Genomic DNA, 23980 nt, shown 5'->3' on the forward strand with positions numbered 1-23980 from the left:
TGAAATAGAATATGGGCCTCTTCTGCTAGTGGAAGTTCATCCATAGCGTTGGAAAACTCGTTTTTCAAAAAATTCAAAAAAATTTGACCATTCAAATTGTTTTCAAAAAAAAAGGGGCCAATTATTCTGGTATGTAATATTCCGCACCAAACATTTATTTTTTGGGAGTACTGTCTTCTGCAATTTATTATCCAATGTGGATTTTCTTCCGTCCAGTACCTTGAATTTTGAGAATTAACTGTTCCATTGGTTGTGAATGTTGCCTCGTCACTGAACAAAATTTTTTTCAGAAAATTCCTGTTATTTAGATATTCTCCTTGAGCCCATAAACTATACTCCATCCTCTTTTCATTATCGCCTTCTTCTAAGGTGTGAAGAAACTTTGGTTTAAAGGGCTTCATATTATTATATTTCCTAAGATTTCTCCTTATTGTTTCACGCGGTAAGTTGATGTCCAAACTTGCAATTCTCACACTTGTTTTCGGATTATTATTAAAATAATTTCGAATTCGTTCAGAATTATTTCGTCTCTGCCTTTGTACAGTATTAATATTCTTCAGGATATGTTTACTAACAGCTCCATACTGATTGAAAATTTTGTTTACTCTTCCAACTGTAGCTCTGCTAATATTTCGACGCTCCGGATGCATGTTATTGAAAATTCTACATACTTCCCTTTCGGATCTGTCGTTGTTACCACGAAGTTTTACTATTTCAATTTTCTCCTGCAAAGTCAAATTATCTGCCATACTTCTTTATTAGTGTAGGTACTTGAAGAGTTATAAACTTCACTATTAATACTGACAAATTTGTGTCTTTTCGTCTTTTATTTTAATGACTTGTCATCTCCACGGCAACTTAACTTTCAAAGCCTTCTAATAAAAATAATATTTTCGAAATGTGGCATCCCAAACATGTTTGAATGAAACCAAGATATGTAGATATTCGGAATAACTGACAACCACCAAAGAGGAACTGCGTGAAAGAATAAGACCAGGCTTGCATAAATGTTACCCCAAACCAATGATCGAATTTTGATCGAATCTTATGATTAGTTAGCATTAGAAAATGGTAGAATAAACGTATCGAATTAAATCGGAAATTAGTTACAAAGTACGGAAATTAATGTCTGGGCACTCTCATCTCAATCCATTTTTTTGTTGTAGTTCATTTATTTCATCAGTATTGGTTATTATTGATTATTGAATATTGATTACTATTTGATGTAAAGATGTATATTTCATTTCTCTGATGACAAAAAAACTGCAGTGTTTTGATGGACATAACTATCTTCTATACTTTATGGAGTTCTGTTTGAAAGAAACATAATTTGACACCATTTTGAATAACTGCTGTTTACAAGCTCGACTGCTAACGACGTGAAAGAGCATTTTAAACGATATTATTAATAATATTGTGATTTAATATGACGACAATTCGAAATATTTAGATAAAGTGATAAAAATTTTACTTATGCTATATTTCTGTTAAAAAAACATATTTCATCTTGAAATTTCAGTCACAACCATTTGAAAGCATCACAAATCCAGTGGCGTCGTCAAATTTCATATAAAAAAATCGCTAGTATGTTTTTTGGATTTTTGACCTTGAAAAAAATTCGAAGTAGGCCTTGAAAATTTTATTTATATTTCGACTTCACAGCACTCTAATAGAACTATTGACGCTCTATCTATTGAAAAAAAAACTTCTGAATCGGATAATAAATAACAGTTTTAGAGAGGTGGCCCGCTTTCAAATGGGTCACTCTGTATATGTGTGTATATGAATGCCTATGTGTATATACAAGCAAATATCTGTTTCTAGGTAAAATAATTAGCCAACATTTTTCTGTTTCTTTACTAGTTTTCATTATTGTTTTGTAGGCGAATTATTAGTTAACATTTTTCTATTTTTTTATTGTTTTTTCATTGTCGTTCATTGAACGAAATAAGGATAGGTGACAGCATAAGTGGTTAATGATTAGAATTCATTTGTAATTATTGTTATAAAAACGGTTGAATGGAAGAGCAAGTTCTGAGTGCGTTACTCAAATGACAAGATCAGAACCCGAATTCTGCCTTTTGACAAAAATGTAGGATATCATTTAAGAACTGCCTGTTTTTTAAAATTTATATCTACTATATGTTGTACTGCATTTTGTCAATATTAGCAATTATTATTATTATTATATGTATCTCTTACTTTTTACGAGTTTCCTATGCCAAAACTCGAGCTTGAATAGCCCCGTATATTACCGTACTTACCAACTTGAGGGGGAGGCCTATCAATAGGCAAAATTGGAGGAAGGTCCTTGGGCGGTTCCAAATCTGGAGATTTGTCACTAGGAGTATTTACTTTGGGACTATTTGAATTACCAACATCATCGAGTTCCACATATGAAACTGGTTTATGGGATCTTGTACTCTTTCTTGGGCTAGACTCCATAGATGCATCTTGAAACAAAAACGTTACTGAACATTGTTAATACAAATAAGAAGTGTCTTACCAACTTTGATGACAGTATTTGGTGCTAAAGAAAGATCATCAATTATTGTCATTCCTTTAAATGACTGATAATTTGGACGAAACTGATTGTATAAATTCAGTTGTATTCCATCTAGAATGCCTCTGATTTCCTTAACTTTTTCTGATAAATGATTATAGTTCTCTACAATAAAAAATATTACAAAATGATCATCTTACCATGGAGACCTATAAACCTTCAACATCTTTACTTTCCATCCTGACATGTGCAGCTTCCAATTCATAACGGTTTTCAAAATTGACACTTTCCAAAGTTTCATGTATTATTTCATCAATATTTTCACTTATAAAATTGAAACTCTCTTTATCAATATATTCCACTTCTTCTTCTTTCCTTTCATCTTCTTCATCGCTGTCCTCAATTTGCAATGTTTCATTTATAATTGGATAAGTAACACCCAAAATGAGATTTCCCTCTTTCAATTCTGTACTAAGTTTATCAAAATCTTCTATTGATTTACTGTAACATTCTTTGCAAATCTCTTCTTTGTAAGATTTTGAACGTTTAACTCGGTAATAAGAGAGGCAGAAGTCTGGGGCTAATACAAAATCATTGTTTATTCCCTCACAAGCTGAATTGAGACATCGACTATTATGAGGTTTTTCTACTAAGTCAATTATATCTTTCACTGGAGGAACACTGCTTGAAGTGGATTTGATGTTGGTGGAAGCTGACTGATCTATAATAATTAATAACAATAATTAATTAATATTTTATAGAATTTAAAAATAAAAAACCGACTTCTATTCTCTCAAATTTAGAAGTCACAAATGAAAATTTATCTTTGTTTGAAGGTGGTTGACAATGTTTCGTGGTGTATTTCATCAGTTCGGATTTCCATTGTCTAATATAATATAAATTGATTTGAAATCCCTGAAAGAATCTGTAAAAATTAAAAAGATCAACCGAAAAATAACAATTTTTATTAAACAAAAAACTGAAATTACAAACAAATAACCAACAAGCAACAACCAAAAAATAGAAAAAGTCCGATCTGATAAAAATGTATCTGATTCGATAGTAATTTCTGTTTAACATCTCAATATTCAATGAACTCGAAATAAATTATATTTCGGTTGGTCCCATCTGAATAGATCACCCTGTAGTAGTACCTCTATGACTGATATGCGCAAGTTGAAAGAATGAATCACCGTCCCCGTCACCTTACGATAATACCCAAATACGCTTCAATATACTTCTTGCGCTGAATGTGTCAAGTTCGTGAAAGTGGAAGTGAATAAAATAAGTGAAGTAAGTGAAATTAGGAAACTGAGGAAACTTGAGAGAAACCTTCGTTTGTACTCGTCAAGTAAGTAAAATGGCTTTAACGTGTTTTCATGTTTTAGAACCCAACCAGAGAAGTAGAAACATTGGAAGACAATAAGATTGACAATGATTTATGATCATTGATCATCAGCAGGGGACGTTAATACAGCCAATTATTAGTCATTTTAGTGCCCTTCATTCTCCGCACAGTTTCTGACTTTGCCAGCCGAGAGTCTCGATCACATTAGCCCCCAATTGGTTTTTATGCAATTTTTTTGTTAAACCGATAGCGGTGTAGTATTGGGTTTTTACCATTAGATGTGGACAAATTTCATTAACATATTATGAACCGCCAAATACATACCGAATGAAATATTCAAGCAATGGTCAATATTTACCTTTTTCTGTTGACACAGGTCCGGAGTCAGATTCGACATCGGAATATTCCGATGCCAACAGCGAGTTCTCCCACAATGGTTACCCAGTTAAAAACATACTAGGAGGGGACCCGGCTGAAGTCTTATAGGGCTAATATCAAGGACGATCTGGCGCTAAGGTGAAACACCTACATAAGACAGGGTCTGGGCAAATGAACAAAAAATGACTAGATGAATAAATGGCTCATTTCAGCAATTGTACGGCTTTAAATGCTCCTAAGTTGAATCCGGAAGTCCAAATGTAACTCTCAACAACTTAGTTGGAAAAAAGAAGGATTTCTCATAGATCTTCAAATCCCATTGGGGATGGGTTTATCAGCCTTAGGTGCGAATATAACAAGTCTACTGTTTGATGAAAATGCGGAAGCACTCGAAACAAAATAGTCAAGACTTGGTAGGTAGACGCCGGAAAACTATTTGCAACATACATAACTCAATTTCAAACCACAGAAAATTTCTTATTACGTCACGTTTCAACCAGAAAATTCAGAAAGTTGCAGTTGCTCAATCACCTGATGCCCTACTGTTTGGAGATTTCAGTGAGAAGTGCAAAGCAATGAAATCCCTGGAATATACGGCAAAAGATCAAAACAGATGAAATCTCAGTCATCCACTTCAAAAAACTTCCAAGGGCCCTGCCTTACGCAGACGTTGGAAATCTTTCAAAAATCAGGGGAGGGGACATTATTCGAGCAGACACAAGCTACAACAACATAACAGAGGTCTGAGTTCAAAAACAGAAACCAAGGAGGGCGGTACAAGACATATAACAAGAAATAGAAGTAAATCATGGAAAACCATATGCTGGTTGAATAAAAAATAACGCTTGGAAACAATAACAACCAATACATATGTTTTAGAGTCGGCATGTTCTCAAGCCGCCTACAATTCCACCTAAGAAATTGAACTTCTATTACGAAAGTTTAAACATACTGATGAAAATTGGCGTCATCAATCTAGAAGACAAATATGAAAAACAATTTTTGTCTGGTTATTTTCTAAGGTTAAAATCTAATGGTAGTTATAGATTCATTCTGAATCTCAAACAACTAAATACATAACAGCCCCTCGTTTCAAACTAGAAGATACGCAAAGTGAGAAAAATCTGGTGTCAAAAATTGTTTTTTGGCATCAATAGATTTGACAGATGCATATTTTTTCATCCCGATTATTAGTGAACACAAAAAATAATTACGACATCAATTCGAAAACAAAATTTTTGAGTTTCAGTGCTTATGTATATTACTGGTGTTTTTTTTCCCAACACCAAACCGTTATTTTAACATCTCGACACGTGTTTCGATCACCAAGAGGAAGATCAAACTGAAACACGTGTCGAGGTGTTAAAATAACGGTTTGGTGTTGGGAAAAAACTCCAGTAATATTCATTACTACACCAAAGGTTACAAACAGTGCATCACAAGTTTCAGTGCTTATTTTTTATTTATTCGTAGGCAAGCGATTCGACGTGGGTGCTTTGTTCACTCACTCAAATTAACTGCCGTGTTGGTCGGTGGTTCAACCCCAGTTTGAACGATCGATTTTCACTTGCTATCGTCCAACCCGTGTTAGGAATCACACGTTAAAAGGTAAGACCTCGTTAATCCTTAGCACGCAAAAGTTTCGACTTCTGAGAGTTGTCGTTCGTAGGGGAGCGACAGCTGGTTAACGAAAAAACAGTTTTTTTTAAACCTTATGTTTTTCAAAAATCTTAAAGCCTGTCCTACATTTTCTTAGCAATAGAAATTTCATATCAGTGGCTTATTTGGACGACATCTTATTAATAAGTAATGATAGAAATGAATGTTTAGAAAATATTCATCAGACTTGTGGTACTTTGGAAAAATTAGGTTTTATAATCAATAAAGAAAAAAGTTGTCTCAAACCTACCGAAACAATTACCTTTTTGGGCTTTACTTTCGATACAGCCATACTAGAAGTGAGAGTTACTACTGAAAAGAAGTCAAAAATAAAAAAATATGTGATGAAACTGAGGCAAACTCGAAAGTAAGGAAATTTTCCAAGTTAATTAGACATTTAGTTTCTGTTTGCCCTGCGGTGAAATATGGATGGCTCTATACAAAACTATTTGAGAGGTACCGATATTTGGCTTTGAGGACCAATCAGGGAGATTGTAACAGTGTGATGAAATATTCCAGTGAGTTGAGTGATGACTTTGATTGGTGGATAATTCATATCGAGAATGCTAAATAAGACATGAATTTTCCAAAGTATAGTATATAAATTTTTACGGATACCTCTAAAAGTGGTTGGGGGCAAGTTACAACAACGAGGAAGCTAAAGGATTTTAGGGCTCAGGGGAGACCAGATTGCATATCAATATTCCGAAATTAAAAGCAGCCTTTTATGGGCTCGAAACGTTTGGGAGCATTTCTCAAACTGTCACATTTTGTTACGAATTGACAACAAAACTGTCATCACTCACATTATTTAGATGGGAGGCATAAAATACTCAAAACTTAACAAAACAGACAGAGATATGTGGAAAAGATGTGAGAGAAGGAACATAATATTTATCTAGTACATAAAGTAGAAAGACAATGTTAGAGAAGATCAATGTTCTAGATCTAGAGATTTTGAAACTGAATTTTGTTTAGGCAACTACGCGTTTTGAAAGCTGATAAGGAAATTTGGGCAACCGGAACAAGATCTGTTTGCTAATTATTGCAACACAAAATGTCAAACATGTATAGCATGGTAAGTTGGTAAACATGAACCAATCAATCAATCAATCGTTTGTTTGATTCTGTGGAACATACCAAGTTATAGGACAAGTCAATTTGGAAAAAAATCCTACAATTAAAACACAAAACATTGAGAGTATCAACACTCAACATGGAGAATATAAGCATATAATTAAAATTAAACTGATTATGACAATCTGTAAGTCAAATGGTATGAAATTAAAACTAAATCAATTCTAGGAATTTTTGAATTGAGTAAGGACACAGATCTTACAAGACTTGTTTTAGTTGTTTTTTAAATGTATAAGTTGGCAGACTTCTTAGATTGTATGGGAGAAAGTTGTACAGGTACAAACCAAAAGTATTTGGTGCTCTTTTGGATAATTCCAGGTTTTTGAAGGGCATGTAAAATTTATCTTTATTTCTTGTATTGTGAGTAAGAGTGTCAATGTTTCTTAAAAAGGTATTTCGATTGCCATGTATGTACGTCATTAGCTCAGAACGAATATGCCAGTAACTGTTGATATTTTATATTCTTAAAAAAAAATCGAGTTATCAGGTGGACAGCCCACGAGACATCTTACGATGCGCTTCTGAAACAAAAAAATACTATGTACCGCTGGGGTATTTCCCCAGACAAGAATTCGATAGGAAATTCTGGAATGGATTTCGGCATAGTAGTATTTAAGGAGATGGTTCACACTAAGATCACTTTTTAAGTTTTTTAACTGATAGCACTTTGAATTGAAATTTTAACTTAGTTCAGTGCGATCTAAAAGACAGGGTGGAATCAAAGAATACTCCTAGGAATTTAATATTTGTTACTGTATCAATTATACTGTTATTTTAATTGATACTCGGAGTCGGTATTTTTTAAGTTTTGATGAGTATGAAATACTGTTTAATAAGTTTCACTGGAGTTCAGTAACAAGGCTCTGTCAAAGGACCAAGCAGATAACTGGTTGACTGAATTTGTAATTTTTATTTGTAGATATTCATAATATTTAGCTTTTAATAGTAGAGTGGAGTAATCTGCATATAATGTGGTAGAAGTATCCGATAAGGTCATGGACAGATCATTAATATATAAGATAAACAATGTAGAAGATAAACAATGTAGGCACCAATATAGATCCTTGTGGAACTCCTAGTGCATTAATATCTATTTATGAGATAATATATCTCATTAATTCGGATATTTTAACCATTTGAGATCTGTCTTTCAAGTACGAGTCAAACCAATCACAGGTAATACCTCTAATTCCATACGTATACAACAAGTTTAGTAATGTGCCATGGTGAATGCAGTAAAAAGCACGGCTGAAATCGCATAAGATTCCAGCAGGGCTCTCACCGTAGAAACATGTTTTCGCTGCTGTGTTTGAAGTGAAAACCATGTTGATTGTTATCAATTATTACGTACTTATTTAAAAAGCTCGTAAGCTGTTCAATCATAGTATGTTCGATTATTTTTGGGATTACAGAAGGTACTGATAGTGGTCTGTAGTTTTCGATCTTTTTAGGGCTTCCTTTCTTCGAAATTGGAGTAATTATAGACGTTTTCAGCCTACATGGAAAGTTTCTTTCTGCAAATGAGTTTATAATATGACCCAATGGAGCAAGTATGTAAGGTCCTATCTTTTTAATGACAGTTCCAGAGAATCCAAAGCCCATCTATTTGAGCAATAAACATGCTAGTTCTTTTAGAATCGTTTTTAGGATATTGAATAGGAATAACTGGATTAAATATGTTATTTAAGATGTCTTATTGTAGATGTTTTATTGTAGAGTTATTTATTTTATTGAAATAAAATTGGCTCTTTATACCTTTAACAAGTGCCCTATATGCATGAATATTTCCGCCATTTTCTTTTATTCCTAAAATGTTGGTGGAACTTTTGTGAGGGAAAACTGGATAAAGTTTATGAGCCATCAGTGCAGGAGATATTGGCATTTATAAATCAAGAGTTTCACGAAGGTAAAAATTATAGTACTTCAAACACTCATAGATCAGCATTGAATCCGATTTCAGACACAGTAATATGTGATTTAGTGGAAAGATTCATGAGGGATGTTTTCAAAACTCGCCCTATGTTTCCTCGATATGAGGAAATGTGGGGTCCTCATGAAATCTTGATGGAAGAGCAAGGTCAAAATGGTCAGAATCCTGCCACTTGATAGGAGGTTATATTTTCATATATATATATATATATATATATATATATATATATATATATATATATATATATATATATATATATATATATATATATAAAGAGAGATTTTTATCGAGTGGGTATGATATAAAAATCAAAAATGAAACAATTAGTGGACACAACACTCCAAAAGTGGGGCAAACCGCGGACACGTGTTTCTGGCTATTAGCCTCATCAGCGCGGTGCAGCCACTTTTGGAGTGTTGTGTTCACTAATTGTTTCATTTTTGATTTTTATATCATACCCACTCGATAAAATCTCTCTTTGTATTTATATCCTGGACCCGGATGTCACGCAGGTAGCTATAGCTGCCTACGTGGTCATGTTAGATGTAGCCTGGGAATTCTAGGTCTTCTAACTGGAACCACAAATGTGCGGTTGGCTCCTGTTGTTGACTCCATGCATATGTGTTGTTTCCTGCTTTTGGCAAACAAGTGTTGCCCATCTTTACACTTGGCTGCACCGCGATGATGGGGCCAATAGCCAGAAACACGTGTCCGCGGTTTGCCCCACTTTTGGAGTGTTGTGTCCACTCAAACGTTGTTTTGCCATGTAAATTATTTTTAGGTAATTTCTAGTGTAGATAAAAATAACTTATTGTAAGTGTGTAAGGATGTGGTATATGCGTGAAATAGGCATGGAGCGCTGTGAACGATGAGGGAATATAAAAGTAACAAACGCTAAACATTATTATTTTCAAGTTATTATAATTTATTCCTTAAAATTATATATCATTAATTAATTACGACAGTTACACTAACAAATAATATTAATCTCTTAATGCTATAGCGTGAACAATATTTTTTGTTAGCCCATCTTTAGCTAACACACACAAACTGGATGGTTTACCAACTCGAGAGTATGCCACGTATAATTGTCCGTGTGAAAAACATGGTGTGCTCAAATCTAAGCCACAAATAGACATCGTTTGGCCTTGGGATTTGTTGATGGTCATTGCAAATGCCAATCTAATTGGAAACTGAATACGTTTGAATTGTGTGGGAAAATTTATAGCTTCGCTAGCATCGCAAACTGTATCAATAGATTTGTATGATACCAAGTTCCCTGGCAACAACTGTTGTATCTTTAGATTTGAATTGTCAACGTCCACATTTTTTACCACTACAATTGCTCTTTCTGCAAGCCACTCATAATTTTACGTACCGTGTATGTACATCGGAAAATATTTGTTCAATGAGAGTATCTTGCGAATCAGCGATTGTGCAGAAATCGGTCGGTAATTTTTCGTATCCAGTTTCATCTATAGCAACTTTTCGTCACCGATATCTAAGAGTTGTTTTGAGAATGTTTCAGCGGATGGATCTTGAAGCATTTGAACGCGCATATTTACTTTCAGCTGTACTTTTTCAACATTATGCCACAATGGAGATGATTTAAAGCAAGCGTTGATCTCATCAGCGTATGTTGAACGTGGAATGACGGGTGTTTGTCTGAAATCACCTGAAAGGACCAACAGAGTGCCGCCAAATAGTTTGTCGTTGTTTTTACTATCTTTCAATGTCCTGTTCAACGGCTCAAGCGAATGTTTGTGTGCCATAGTACATTCATCCCAGATGATGATTTTACACTGTTTCAGCACGGTGGCCATGGACGATTGTTTTTTAATTTTGCATACTGCGTCAGGGTTATTTTGAATATTTAGTGGCAGCTTAAATACTGAATGAGCTGTTCTGCCTCCATCCAATAAAGTTGCCACAATGCCCGATGATGCAACGGCCAATGCGATTCCATTATTTGATCGTATTTCAGCAAGAATTAACGAAATAAGGAATGTTTTGCCAGTTCCACCGGGTGCAACCAAAAAGAAGAACCCACCTTGTCCTGCTGAAACTGCGAGCATAATGTGATCATAAATAGTTCTTTGTTCCTCATTCATTAGTGGGACATGGTGAGTAACAATCGCTGCCATTTCTACAGTGTTGTACTGCAATTCACGATTCATTTCAGTGTTCATTACATCATATGCAGTTCGATTTGGCGAATTTATACCGAAATGAGTGAGTGATATGTTGGCAATAACAATGCAAAGATCCTCAATAGCAATCAATACATCATTGTACATAGCGTCGCTGAATGTTATCGTTAGATCGTTGCAATGTGTACGATGTTGATGCAATATATCATCAGTCATTGACTCTTTGTGATTATCCCACAATATCTGTGGTCGGGCTGGAAAACATGTAGTCAACACTATAGCGAATAGTAGACGAATGTGTATTGCTGTACAGTTCAATGCAGCTTCAGCAAGCATACATTCCCACTGGTTGTCGTCTTCCAGCAAGCCGAGTGCAAGGCATGCATCTTTATACGTTGGATACGTATATCTTGAAATGATAATGGGCCAGTAATATTAACCAACAATAGTCGAAGATAAAAGCACTCAGTGTGTCTTGGATTGACTGTAAATAATCGCCCCAAGGCGTTTGACTTAAATAAATTGAGACATGCATCAACTGGTGAGCCTTGCTTACGGGGCATCCATTTTTTTTTGTTTGAGAGTAATGTTCGTGCAAAGGCACCAAAATCATCCGCACGATTACACAATTAAAAAAATTCAGTGAGTGTATTTTTAGGTGGATTTATAGCACGATCAATCGCTGTTTCGTTCGTCAAAATACACGCTGACCGTTTTCAAGATGGACGGCTAACTGAACAACTGATGGATCCCGTTCATGAATTGGAAATCCAAAGATGCGCCAAGCAGCTTCGTTGGAGCTGATGTACCGACCAATTTGGTAGAGCGTTATTTCATCGTTTTTATTCACTGGAGGAGCATTCACATTAGTATTTTCCACTCTAAACACAGCCATATCACTGCTTTATGGACATACTTGCAAATGTATTTGATGCTTTTCACAGAATTACAGAATTCAACATTAATATGAGCATTGTATGTCTTGATCAGCAGAGGCAAATACGGCACCACCCAACAATTGTCAATGTCAATGTCCGTGTTGCTGATATTTTTAATAAATGATTGTCTGCCATTGTCAAGATTTCTTCGACGATATATTGGATATCCGTCGATATTTGTAATCGTATCATTAGTGAAATCTTCAGGTAAATTTTTAGTACATTTTCCATCTGCCATGCAACGCGATGAACGATTAAGAGTACCGCATGGACCATGGATCTGGAATTTCCGCAGAAATGATACTATCGATTTCTTCAGGACGGATTTTGTCGATTAATCAAACCAAAATGTGTGCATGAGGTAATCCTCGCTTTTGCCACTCAACCGAATACAGCTAGCAACGTGTGGGACCGAATACATGTAATTTAGTAATGAAACTTATTAAAGACTTAACTTTTGTCTGAACACACTTGCTGTAGTGTCATGACGATGTATTGCATTTTGGCCAGGCAATAGCAAAGATGTAATCTTTGGCCATTTTTGATTACATGTGAACGTGATAAATAAGCACGGTCGTCCATATACGCGCACGAAAGTCAAAGCATCCTGTATATATTCTTGCATATGACGTGGACTGCCTATGTACGATGATGGTAAAATGACAGTGTTACCAATGTCGGCGACGTCGGCGTTGTTGTTAATAGCATCTCGCAAGTGAATGTACTCTTCCGCACGCAGCTTGTGTTGATTATATCGTAAGTATCGTAGTCGTTCGCCCTCTATCTTCGCGTACATGTCGACCATGAATTGTTGACAAAGCTCACGACATCATAGAATGACGTTGTCCAGGTCGCGTCTAATCATTAATCGGTACGCATATTAATCCTTCGAGCTAACGTTCTTGTTTGTTTCAGCTCCTGTAATAATATATTCATAAATACTAATTTAAATTAATTACGTTCAATAATTTAATTGTTTCGTTAAATGATTAATGATCAAGTTCATAATAAATGAAGTACCTGATACGGGATCTCGTTGTTTTTATGTTTATGCAATATCCGTCTTGTCCCTTCCAGAATATTAGCGGATATTGGAGAGCGTCATATGAACGATGTGTATCAGCAATGAACTGAAGATTAGTATTTCTTCTACGAATCACAATTTCTCGTGCATTTGTATGATCGCCAACCATGATTCCAGCAACGTCATCAACAACAGGTGCATTGAATCTACGAATATGCTCTCCAGCTGGTGTTTTATCAGGATTAATGACAATAGCGTGATTATCGCTTTGTAATTTGTGCATGTGTGATTTGAATATTTTCAACAATTCATTATGCTCGTTCAAAAGAGCGTCCAGCTCTCTGATGATGCGCCTGGCAAAAAATGAATCAAGGTTATTATAGTCACAACGTGCCTTCACGCGATTGGCAAGTGCGCTTCCGGAATCCTCGCCACCCATGAATTAGATTTGTAAAAATTTATGTGGTTCGTTTGGCATGGGCACCAATGAGCATATTTTATGATAAACTTGGCCTCTGATTTTGAATGTAGAATTGTATTGTTGACCATTTGCATTAGTATTTCGAACTATTTATGTTGCTCCGAACGATGTCATTTGAAAGCATGAATTGAATGTTCGAATTGACTGCAGGAACACGTTAGAATCTGGACCCGTGCCGATAAGTAAGCCGTTCAATGGTTCAGGTGGTGTTTCAATTCCAGGTAGTTGCACTTTTCCTGACGCGCAACACATCCCAGCTGGCTCATTTTTTAATTTGAATGCATGGCAATGCGGACATTCCTTGTCCATAGCACCAATAACTACTTTTGAATGAGCATAATATTCAATATCGGGCTCATACTGAAATGCTAGCCGCAGGAATGAATCAGATGTAAATTCTCAATGTACCTGTTGGCGTTGTTGGTCATTTGTTCTGCGTCTATTGACTGTGAAACGGCGTGATTCTCGTTGATCTAATCTTATTACTTCATTGCGTTCAGCTCGTGAATCTTCTGATTGTTCTTGACGCAATCGCGCCACGCTCACACGTGCATCAGTATTTTGTTGATGGATTTCTTCTTCGGTTCTTTGGGATCTTCTATTTTTCATGATTCTAGATCTACTTGTATTACGGCTCAAATCAGCCCCTTTGCGTTTTCTTGGCATTGCTCACTGTACAAAACACACATAAATAGAATTAATGAAATTAATTAATGATGAAAAACGTTATAGTTATAATTAGGACCGCAGTTTTGAAATGATTAGTTTGAATTTTTGAAATTATAGCCAAAAAAAATTGTTTTATGAAAAATTTTTAAAACAAAAGTTGTAAAAAATTGAATTTTTGTAAAAATTTGTTTCTTATAATTTTCTCATACAACCAATATTTCCATCGTGATTTCAAAATAAAGATTCATAATGATTGATTCAGATTTTTGGAAACTATGAAAATCTTAATTGTGAAATTACGGCTTTCCTATTGGTCTTAAGAAAAAATCATAAGACATTTTTTTGATAAAATTAAATTAAAATTAATTTTTTATAAGATCAATATTTTTGCCGTAATGTCAAAAACTTGTATGTAATATTCGATTGTACACATATACATTTACATATTAATGTAAATATTAGGCCGTTTTACGAAAGCGAAAAATTTTATTTTTCATAATTATTTCAAAAATATATGGTTAGAAATGGTAAAAAAAATTAATACAAAAAAAAAAGTTTGCCCAATTTTAATAAAAATTAACTTTCACAGAATCTTTTTTGACCATTTTCAACAACATTTTCGATATAAATAAAAAAGTATACTTACAACACAAAAAATCCGTTGTTGGTGAGAGCTCGTGCTACGTGTTGAGTACTTTTGAGGTTATGTAAATCACTTGATTAACTAATCGTGCAAAATACACTTAATTTTATTAATTTTATTATTATTAATAAAATAGGAATAATTAGTAGTTGATATGAAGAGTTACACTGAGAAAGCAAAATGATAATTGTAAACGTTACTACTAATGGCCGAAAACGGTGTAGGTGACACAGGTATAGTCTGGCAAATGAGTATCACTCACCAGTAAAACCGTGGAAAATTTTAAAAATCTAACATTGGTAACACTAACTATATATCAGGAATAAACTCTAATAATAAAATAATTAAAAAAATAAAATAAAATAAAAAACTCTAATTATAAAAAAATCTTAGATTTGCCATAAGCTCAGGAAAATTTTAATCGAAATAGAGTGAAAAACATTTCGAAATAGACGATAATTGATCAGTTATCGAGCGGGATGAAAATTGATGAAATTACTAAAATGGCTAATCAAAAATAGGGGTTGGTGATAAAAGGGTGAAAATTTAGAGTTGTATGTATTTTTTAATGCCACATGATAAAAAAATAAGAACAAAAAATTTTGTCCAAAAATTAAAAAAAAATGTTAAGAGTGAACAACCCTTATCACTTAGGGGTATGAAAAATAGATAGTAGCCGATTCTCAGACCTACTGAATATGCGTATAAAATTTAGTAAAAATCTGTAAAGCCGTTTCGGATGAGTAAGGTAACTAACATTGTGACACGAGAATTTTATATATATATATATATATATATATATATATATATATATATATATATTCTTTGTATTTTGTTTCCTATCAATATTAATTATTATTATTGTAAATTGAAAGATTATACCCTTGAAAAATCTAACTTTAGAAGAAATTTACATAGAATTAATAGTTCAGTTGACCTTAGTTCAGTTTGTGCCTCAGAGGGCACAAACTTAATCCATAATTAGATCTGTATCTGTAAGTTTAAAGTAGGGAGGGTGAGTGTAAGCCCACAGCACTTAGGCCACATGTGACCCATTGTACATCCTCCCGAGGAGTTGTCCTCCTAGTTCATCGTCCATCCTGTCCTTTCCAGGAAGATGAACAGGTCACTGGGAGACATCTCCTTTATATCGGCAGGTCAGGCCAAGACTCGCCGAACACACACTCTCTTATTGACGATAACTCCGGGCACTCGCATAGGACATGCCTGACAGTCTCATCTTCCTGTTCACACATCCTGCATAGAGGTGTGTCCACTAGCCTCATATTATGGAGTTGTTTCCTTAGTTAACAGAGGCCAGTCAGAAATCCTAGTGTTAAGCGTAGATTTTTTCTGGTCATCGTCAGATATTTCTTTGGCGCCAGCTTCTAAGGGTCGCCCAAGGTAATCCTGGCAAGATTGCATCCTTTGATTCCATCCCATCTCTTTAAGGATTGAGCATGGGTGTAACATATGGCTAGTTCCCTGGCTAAAAAGTCGGCAATGCGATTATCTTTGATACTGATACTTTATTGTCTAAGAATAACTTCTTATTGACAAAGTGTCATAAATAATCATTAAAGTAATGAAGGTACAAAATACAAGTAAGCATAAAAGTGGAAGTATAAAAATTATAAAATTAGTCGAGACGAATAAGATGAGATTAATGTGTATAAACAAATAAGTCGCAAAAAAGTAAAACAAGTCTAACAAAAGTAAAAACATGCGCCCAAGGCGCTCATCAGTCTACTATACAAAACTATAAGGTAAAATACAAGACAACAAAGACAAATCATCAGTTTTACATTTAAAGCGAATCGTTAAAAAACTCATCCAAAGTGTAGTATGCCTTATCAAATAGTAACTCTTTGACACTTTTCCTAATTTTTCTCTCTGAATTTAGATCTTTGATATTCTGGGGTAAATGATTGAAAATTTTTTTTGAGTTATAAATCAGGGAATTTTTAACTTGTGTAGTGTTGGGCTTAGGAAGATCCAAATTACCCATCTGTCTAGTCAGGTAACTAGGGTTTTTTATGGTGTTTCTATTTAACTTATGTTTTTTAAACATCAAACACACCGTCTCTAGTATAAATATGCAGGTAAGGGTCATTATTCTATGTGATTTGAATAGTGGACGACATGAATCTCTAAAGCCAGCCCTACAAACATACCGGACAGCTCTTTTTTGTAGCTTGAATATCATATTGAAAGATGCTTTGTCGGAATTGCCCCAGTAGCAGATCCCATATCTCAGGTGTGACTCTATAAACGCAAAATACTCCTGTCGTGTCCTTTAACCCACCTCAGGATAATGTTAATATCTACCAAAGCTTTGGCTAAATCTTGGTGACACTCTTGTACTAGCCCCGAGGTTATACGTTGTCTGTTCAAGGCTAATAGGGCTTGTCTGCTGTTATTGCAGGTTGTTATGTTTTTGCCAGAAATTCCTTTCCTGGTTATATTTTTTGTGGCGATTGAGATACCAGTCAGTTTTGTTTGGACCACGCTGGTATTTCTTTCCATTTCCCCCTTAATCCTTAGGCTTAGTGATCTGGAGTACACTCCACATCCTGAGCCTTCTTTGGTTTTTGAGCCGTCTGTATATATGCGTATTGCATTTGTAGCATCTGACTCTGTGTTCTTCTTAATTTGTATTTTGTAGGGTTTATTAAACACAATCCCCATGTTCAATTGCATCACTGGTTGCCTGCAGCAGAGGTTGCGCAGTAAGCGCTTCCCGCCTTATACCCAGTCTGAACTGACCCATTCCTACTTCGAGGTTTACACCAGTCGTGCGCAATCGTACCATGGACTTAAACGCAACCTTCTTAACGTACAGGTCCAGAGGAGTCAGACCTGTAATTAATTCCATTGCCGCGGTTGGTGTTGTTCTCATGGCTCCTGTGATGTTTAAACAAGCCAGTCGCTGTATTTGATATAATTTTTGGATGACCGTTGCTTGTAGAACTTTCGGTTCCCATGCAATGGTTCCGTCTTATTATTGCAGTGTAGATCCAGGTGACCACAAAGGGTGAAAGACCCCATGAGCGTCCCACTGTCCTCCGACATTGCTCATAAGCCACATATTGCTCTACTCTGTAGATGAGAGTTCCATGTTAGCTTCCTGTCGAGGATAGTACCAAGGTATTTTACCTCTTCAGAGAAGTTTAGTTTGCTTTTGAAGATTTCGGGAGGTTTTAAGCCCGTTAAACTTCTTTTCCTGGTGAAAAGGACCATCTCAGTCTTCTTGGGATTGATCGACAGTACACCATTCTATTAATTTGAGCCCATCCTGCGCTCTATCGTCTGCATACGCAATTGTGTAGAATCCATTTTTGTTGAGGTGATCAATTTGGGTATCCTGAACTATGTTCCAGAGAAGGGGTGATAAGTCCCCTCCCTGTGGACATCCCCTCATGACCAGTCCTTTCACTGTGATGTCTTCTACACTAATACTTATCTTGAGTATTCATTCTCCTACTACTACGAGTACATTCCTGGAGTCATCATCAACAATGAGTCTATAAAATTGTTGACATAATTAAAACCTCAGGACCAAGAAGGCAACAACCACGAATGACCTTTCAATATTTCAAGGAAAAATCACCATCATTAAATATATACACTGCACTAGATCAATTAGAAAAAAGGAAAATTTTCTAATTGCAACTCATTAAAAACCTTACCACCCAGCTTCAACCCAAACGTTAAGCCGTTGGCTGGAAAAAGGCCTGAAGCTTGGTGATGTTGATATCGATAAATTCAAAGGTCACAACACGCGGCATGCTGCCAGTTCTGCGACGTATCAAGTAGGTACGAGTATAGACACCATAAGAAAAATGCCGGTTGGTCCGAAAAACCAAACACTTTTTGTAGATTTCACAACAAACGGATAATCAAAAAAGACACCTTTGCAGATTATATTCAAAATTATAATTAATAGGTGAAGGTTGTGAAAAAACCACGTTATTTTTGTGAATTGTTACAATAGAGAAATTATTTGCTAAACATGGTTGTTTGATATTTAAAATTCATACTGAGAATAAAGGGCCTAGCTATACCTACTACCGTTCATTATTATAAGTCAGTCAGAATACATGTTGATCGCCTTTTATGAGTCTTTAAACATCTACAGCTACAGGGTGATCTATTTGAATGGAACCAACCGAAGTATAATTAAGGATTAAACGACTTACCTGAATGAAGTTCAAAGCAAATTATACGAGGTTGGACACATCCGAATAGACACCCGCCCAGACAAAAAACACAACAGTGTTTTGTGTCCCCCAACCCCAAAAGACGCAAGGTATATTGAAGCATATTTGAGTGTTATCGTGGGACGGGGACGGTGATTCACTTTTTCAACTTGCGCATATCAGTTTTAGAGGTATTACTATAAGGTGATCTATTCGGATGTGACCAACCTCGTATAATTTGGAACGAACTTCCTTCAGGTAAGTTGTTTAATCCTTAATTATTGCATATCGATAACGTAGTTTCGATATGCAATAACTTCTGAGAGTTTTCGTTCGTATGGGGGCGACAGCTGATTAACGGAAAAACAGATTTTAAACAGACCGAACAGATCATCCAAGGTGGACGGACATATTCAAGAAAAAGGTTAGTACACAATTTGAACTGTGTATGCAAATTTGAAAGACTAAGAATAATAATAAATACGTAAAGAAACATGTAAATATACTGTTACGTTTTTCCCCGCGGGTTTACCAATAATTGACTACACTGAACAATAATCAAACTCATCTATATTTCACTTTCAATATAACAAAACACTTTAAATAAAACTTCAACTATTATTCAAATGTATATCGTCTTTCAGGGAACACTCACAACATTTTTTTACTAGTACTAGAAAGCTTGTGCTTTGTCTTCAAAAATCGCGAAAACTTAGATAATCCCCAGTTATATCACAGAACATGTAGGACATATAATCTCAATCTACATCTACCTATACCTTCCTCGAACTCGACCAGAAAATCAATTATATGCAAAGGCATAAATATAATCACCTACCCTTACGCCTGAAGACGTCATTAAGAAAGTTAAGAAACAGCACGGAGATTGGAACGGGTGTGCAGTCGGTGTTGAAGCTTTCGAGACTTTATTGACTCTTCTTCAGGAACTCTAGATGATAAGATGAAATTTAACAATTGTCAAAATTTGTTGTACATTAGTTACGAAAGTTGAGGTTATGTATATGAAGCAAGCATGAGAAGAATTGTTTTCTTAAAACACTTTGAAAATGTGATGATATATGAACACTCATGATACTGGATAACTGATTAAAACTGAGAATATTATAATAAAATGTGGATGGCACTAGTAACATAAGATTGTTGTAAAATAAATTTTTTAAAAATTTTTATACATCTTGTGAAAGGGACATGTCCAAGTCAACTGTCAATTGTCTTGTCAATTGTAATGTACAACAAATTTTGACAATTGTTACATTTTCATCTTATCATCTAGAGTTCCTAAAGAAGAGTCAATAAAGTCTCGAAAGCTTGAACAGAAAAAAGAGTTCTCATTTTTCTTGTCTCCGACTGCACACCCGTTCCAATCCCCGTGCTGTTTCTTAACTTAGCCAGTGGTGCTAACCGTCAACCTATATATATATATATATATATATATATATATATATATATATATATATATATATATATATATATATATATACAGGGTGTAACTAAATAAGTGTAAAACATTTAAGGAGGTGATTCCTCATCGAAAAAAAGATAGGATCTTTCATATAAAGAAATTTCATTGGAGCATCCCTTGTTAAGATATAGCCCCTTAAAGAGGGTACATAAAAGTTGTATAACATTTTTTTTTCACAAGCACTAAGAAAGTTACAATATTGAAATAAACCTGACGTTTTGTACTACCAAAAAGACACTTAGCCATAAATTTATTTGGTTTACCCCATGGTTGTAAGGGGTGGAAAACGCAACCCCTAAAATTTATTTCCAATGTAACTTTTTGTCTTATTATTTGTTTACCATTTAAAAATTTATTTCCGATAGCCTGTTTCATTCTAAACAAAAAATGTCTTTTGGGGTTTTTGACCAAAATAAACGAGTTTGCAGCATACTTTATGTATATTTATATATTCCACTCCAAGGTGAATTTTGACTTCTGTACAAAAAATCATTCCATAAGGAAACATTCTGGCGTCATACAAGGTTGCCAATTTTTCAGCATTGACAAGAGATATGATTTTGACATCTTATTTGCACATGTACTAGGAATAAAAAATCATCTGGATACGATGACGTCTCCATGAATATATTTCAGAATCTTCCAAGACTAGCGCTTGAAACTCTTGTCGCATTAATTAATCTTTCGTTTCGCAACGGTAAATTTCCTTCTTTCTTGAAAAAGTCTGTGATAATTCCCTTGCACAAAGGCGAAAACTTAGATGATCCTTCTGACTATCGTCCAATATCACTTATACCGACCCTAGCAAAAATAATTGAAAAACTAGTGAAAAAAAGGTCAATGAATTCCTTATTGCTCATAAAATCATCAAAGAAAATCAATTCGGATTTCAGGCTAAGAAGAACACCCAATATGCAATTTTTTTCTTCCTGTATGAGGTATATTCAGATATAAATGCCGGAGATGTAGCTGCAGCAGTATTTTGTGACCTAAAAAAGGCTTTTGACTGTGTAGACCACAAAATACTTTTTCGGAAACTACATTGCTACGGCTGTGAGGGAGTTACTGCGGATTGGTTCGAATTCTACCTAACTGGGCGCAGTCAAGTCGTAAAAAGTGATATAAATTCAAAATATATTAATATAGATTATGGAGTGCCACAAGGATCGGTTTTGAGACCCACTCTTTTTCTTGTATATATCAATGATTCACTGTGTATAAATACTTCTGGAAAAATTACCTTATTTGCTGACGACACCACCATTTTATGGCATGGTAAAACTGTTGAAGATTTGAATAATAAGATAAGCAGAGATATTAATGTAATCAAGTCTTGGTGCGACTCGAATCTTCTCTCTTTTAATATAAAACAAACAAATATATTAACTTTCAAATGTACTTTAGAAGATATGCCTCTAGAAAATGGGAAGATTGAAAATAAAGACTGCACAAAATTTTTGGGCCTATATATTGACAGTAAATTGAAGTTTTAAGCACATGTCAACCAACTGAAGATTAAAATCTCCTCAGGGTGCTATGTAATGAGAATTATTTCAAGGGAACTTGGTATTGCCACGGCTATGAACGCATATCATGCATTAATTGAATCTCAACTGAAATATGCCATTCCTTTCTGGGGGGTATGTAACTCTACTCTGCTAGATTCAGTACTTAAACTGCAAAAGAGAGCCATTAGATATGTGTTCAAACTAGGACCGCGCATATCATGTAGGCAGTTATTTGCGGAAAAAAATATATTGACAGTTGTGGCTCTCTTTGTAATGGAAACTGCGTGTCTTATACACAAACATAGGTCAAAATTTTAATATATTTCTTCGTGTCATAGCACTCGCCTAAAATCTAAAAATAATTTTAAATTACCATTGCTTTCTTCATCCCTTGTGAAGGACTCCATTTTCTATAACGGTGTTAAAATGTATAATCACTTACCGTCTCATTTTAGAAATAGCTACGATAGTATTGACAGCTTCAGAAAATATACAAAAAAACTTCTCGCGAGCAGACCCTATTATAGTTTGCAAGAATTTGACAACTTCCAGTGAAATTGTAATTTATTGCGGGTGCTGTATAGCATACTCGATTATACTGTTAAATTATAAGTCGTAAAATTGACAAAATGTTCAAATAACATTTCATGATTGATATTTTATTTATTCATTGACACTTATTCTATTGAATAAAATGTATAATTGATAAATGTATATGTTTATATACTGCTTGTTTATATAACAATTTTATTTTTATTCTATTTTATTTATATTTTACATATTTGTGTGTATTTTGCCTAATTTTTTTTCTGTATGTGTATATTCTACTTTGTCAACAAAACAAGAGTTTTTTCGACAATAAAGTATATTTTGATTGATTGATTGATTATGGACTCAATATACAAACAAATTTATTAAAAGTTTAATTCATGTAACATTAGTAGCAATCGTGTATGTGATCAATTGAAAGATATTTTACCATCATTAAGACGTCATAATTTATAAAAACGTATTGAAATTTTACTACAAATAGCAGTCTGCTTACAAACCATTATTTTTCGCCAATGTGGTGGGAGTACTTTTCTGTTTTGAAGTTACTGCATTCAGAGAATATAGTTCAGTTTAGATTTTGTGTTGAAAGACAGAAGTTGTATTATTGTGCTACGATGAGTTCTAGAGCTTCTAAAATTATGGCTTTAGCGGGATCCTTAGGTAAGTATATTTATGATTTCCACCCTAATATTACATCCTTCTGACGTCTTTATGATTTTTACATTCTTGTAGCTTAACTATATTTTCTATATCTTTTTTGCTACAATATATGGTGTGTCTACTTAAGTTGGAATAATTTACTTTTGCTTTATTAATTTCTCGGATAGAGTTATGAAGAAAAATTCTGAATGATCCAAATCTTAAAGTGATTTTAGTCATTCGCTTTCGAATTATTTCAGTCACTTGCTATTTAATAATAATATATATAGCTTTTGTATAAAGGACATAATACAGTAAATCTGTAAAAGTAAGATGCAAATAAGATATTTTCGATTAATTTCACAAAATACTGACGTACAAAGACAATAACGATTCTTTATTTAATGCCAGCTCAAATAGACAAGTACATTATTTTATAATCATATCGTATTTCCTTTGGAAAAGTTAAACTTTATAATTAAACTTTTAGGGAAAACTCCAAGGACCTCATTTACATATAACCGCTTATGTAATGTGCCTCTTTCTCCTAAAGAGAATAATTTTCTCAATAACGAGAATTGTTCTTCAGTTCAAGTGGCAAAAAATATTTCTTCATCTGCAACGGAAAATAATGATTGTAATAAGGAGAATAGTTCTTCGGTTTCTGTCGAAAATAATGTTCTCTCATCTCTAATGGAGAGTAATTATTTTAAGGAGAATAGTTCTTTAGATCCTGTGG

At 34.4% G+C, this 23980-nt stretch overlaps 1 protein-coding gene across 3 annotated transcripts in view; it reads right to left on the reverse strand.

The window, feature by feature from the left end:
• The window catches only part of LOC111513341 (histone-lysine N-methyltransferase eggless), a 126373-nt gene that overhangs the window by 84708 nt on the left and 17685 nt on the right, over positions 1-23980 (reverse strand). For all 3 annotated transcript variants that reach the window (XM_074170525.1, XM_074170526.1, XM_074170524.1), the window contains 3 exons: positions 2721-3224; positions 2507-2668; positions 2265-2453 (listed from right to left, as the gene is read on the reverse strand). In XM_074170525.1, coding sequence (XP_074026626.1) covers positions 2265-2453; positions 2507-2668; positions 2721-3224 — 855 coding nt within the window. The remainder of the gene's footprint in view (positions 1-2264; positions 2454-2506; positions 2669-2720; positions 3225-23980) is intronic.

This window comes from Leptinotarsa decemlineata, unplaced genomic scaffold (genome assembly GCF_025532065.1).
Source record: "Leptinotarsa decemlineata unplaced genomic scaffold, Ldec_3_MD MMD2_P_RNA_scaffold_9, whole genome shotgun sequence".
NCBI lineage: Eukaryota > Metazoa > Arthropoda > Insecta > Coleoptera > Chrysomelidae > Leptinotarsa > Leptinotarsa decemlineata.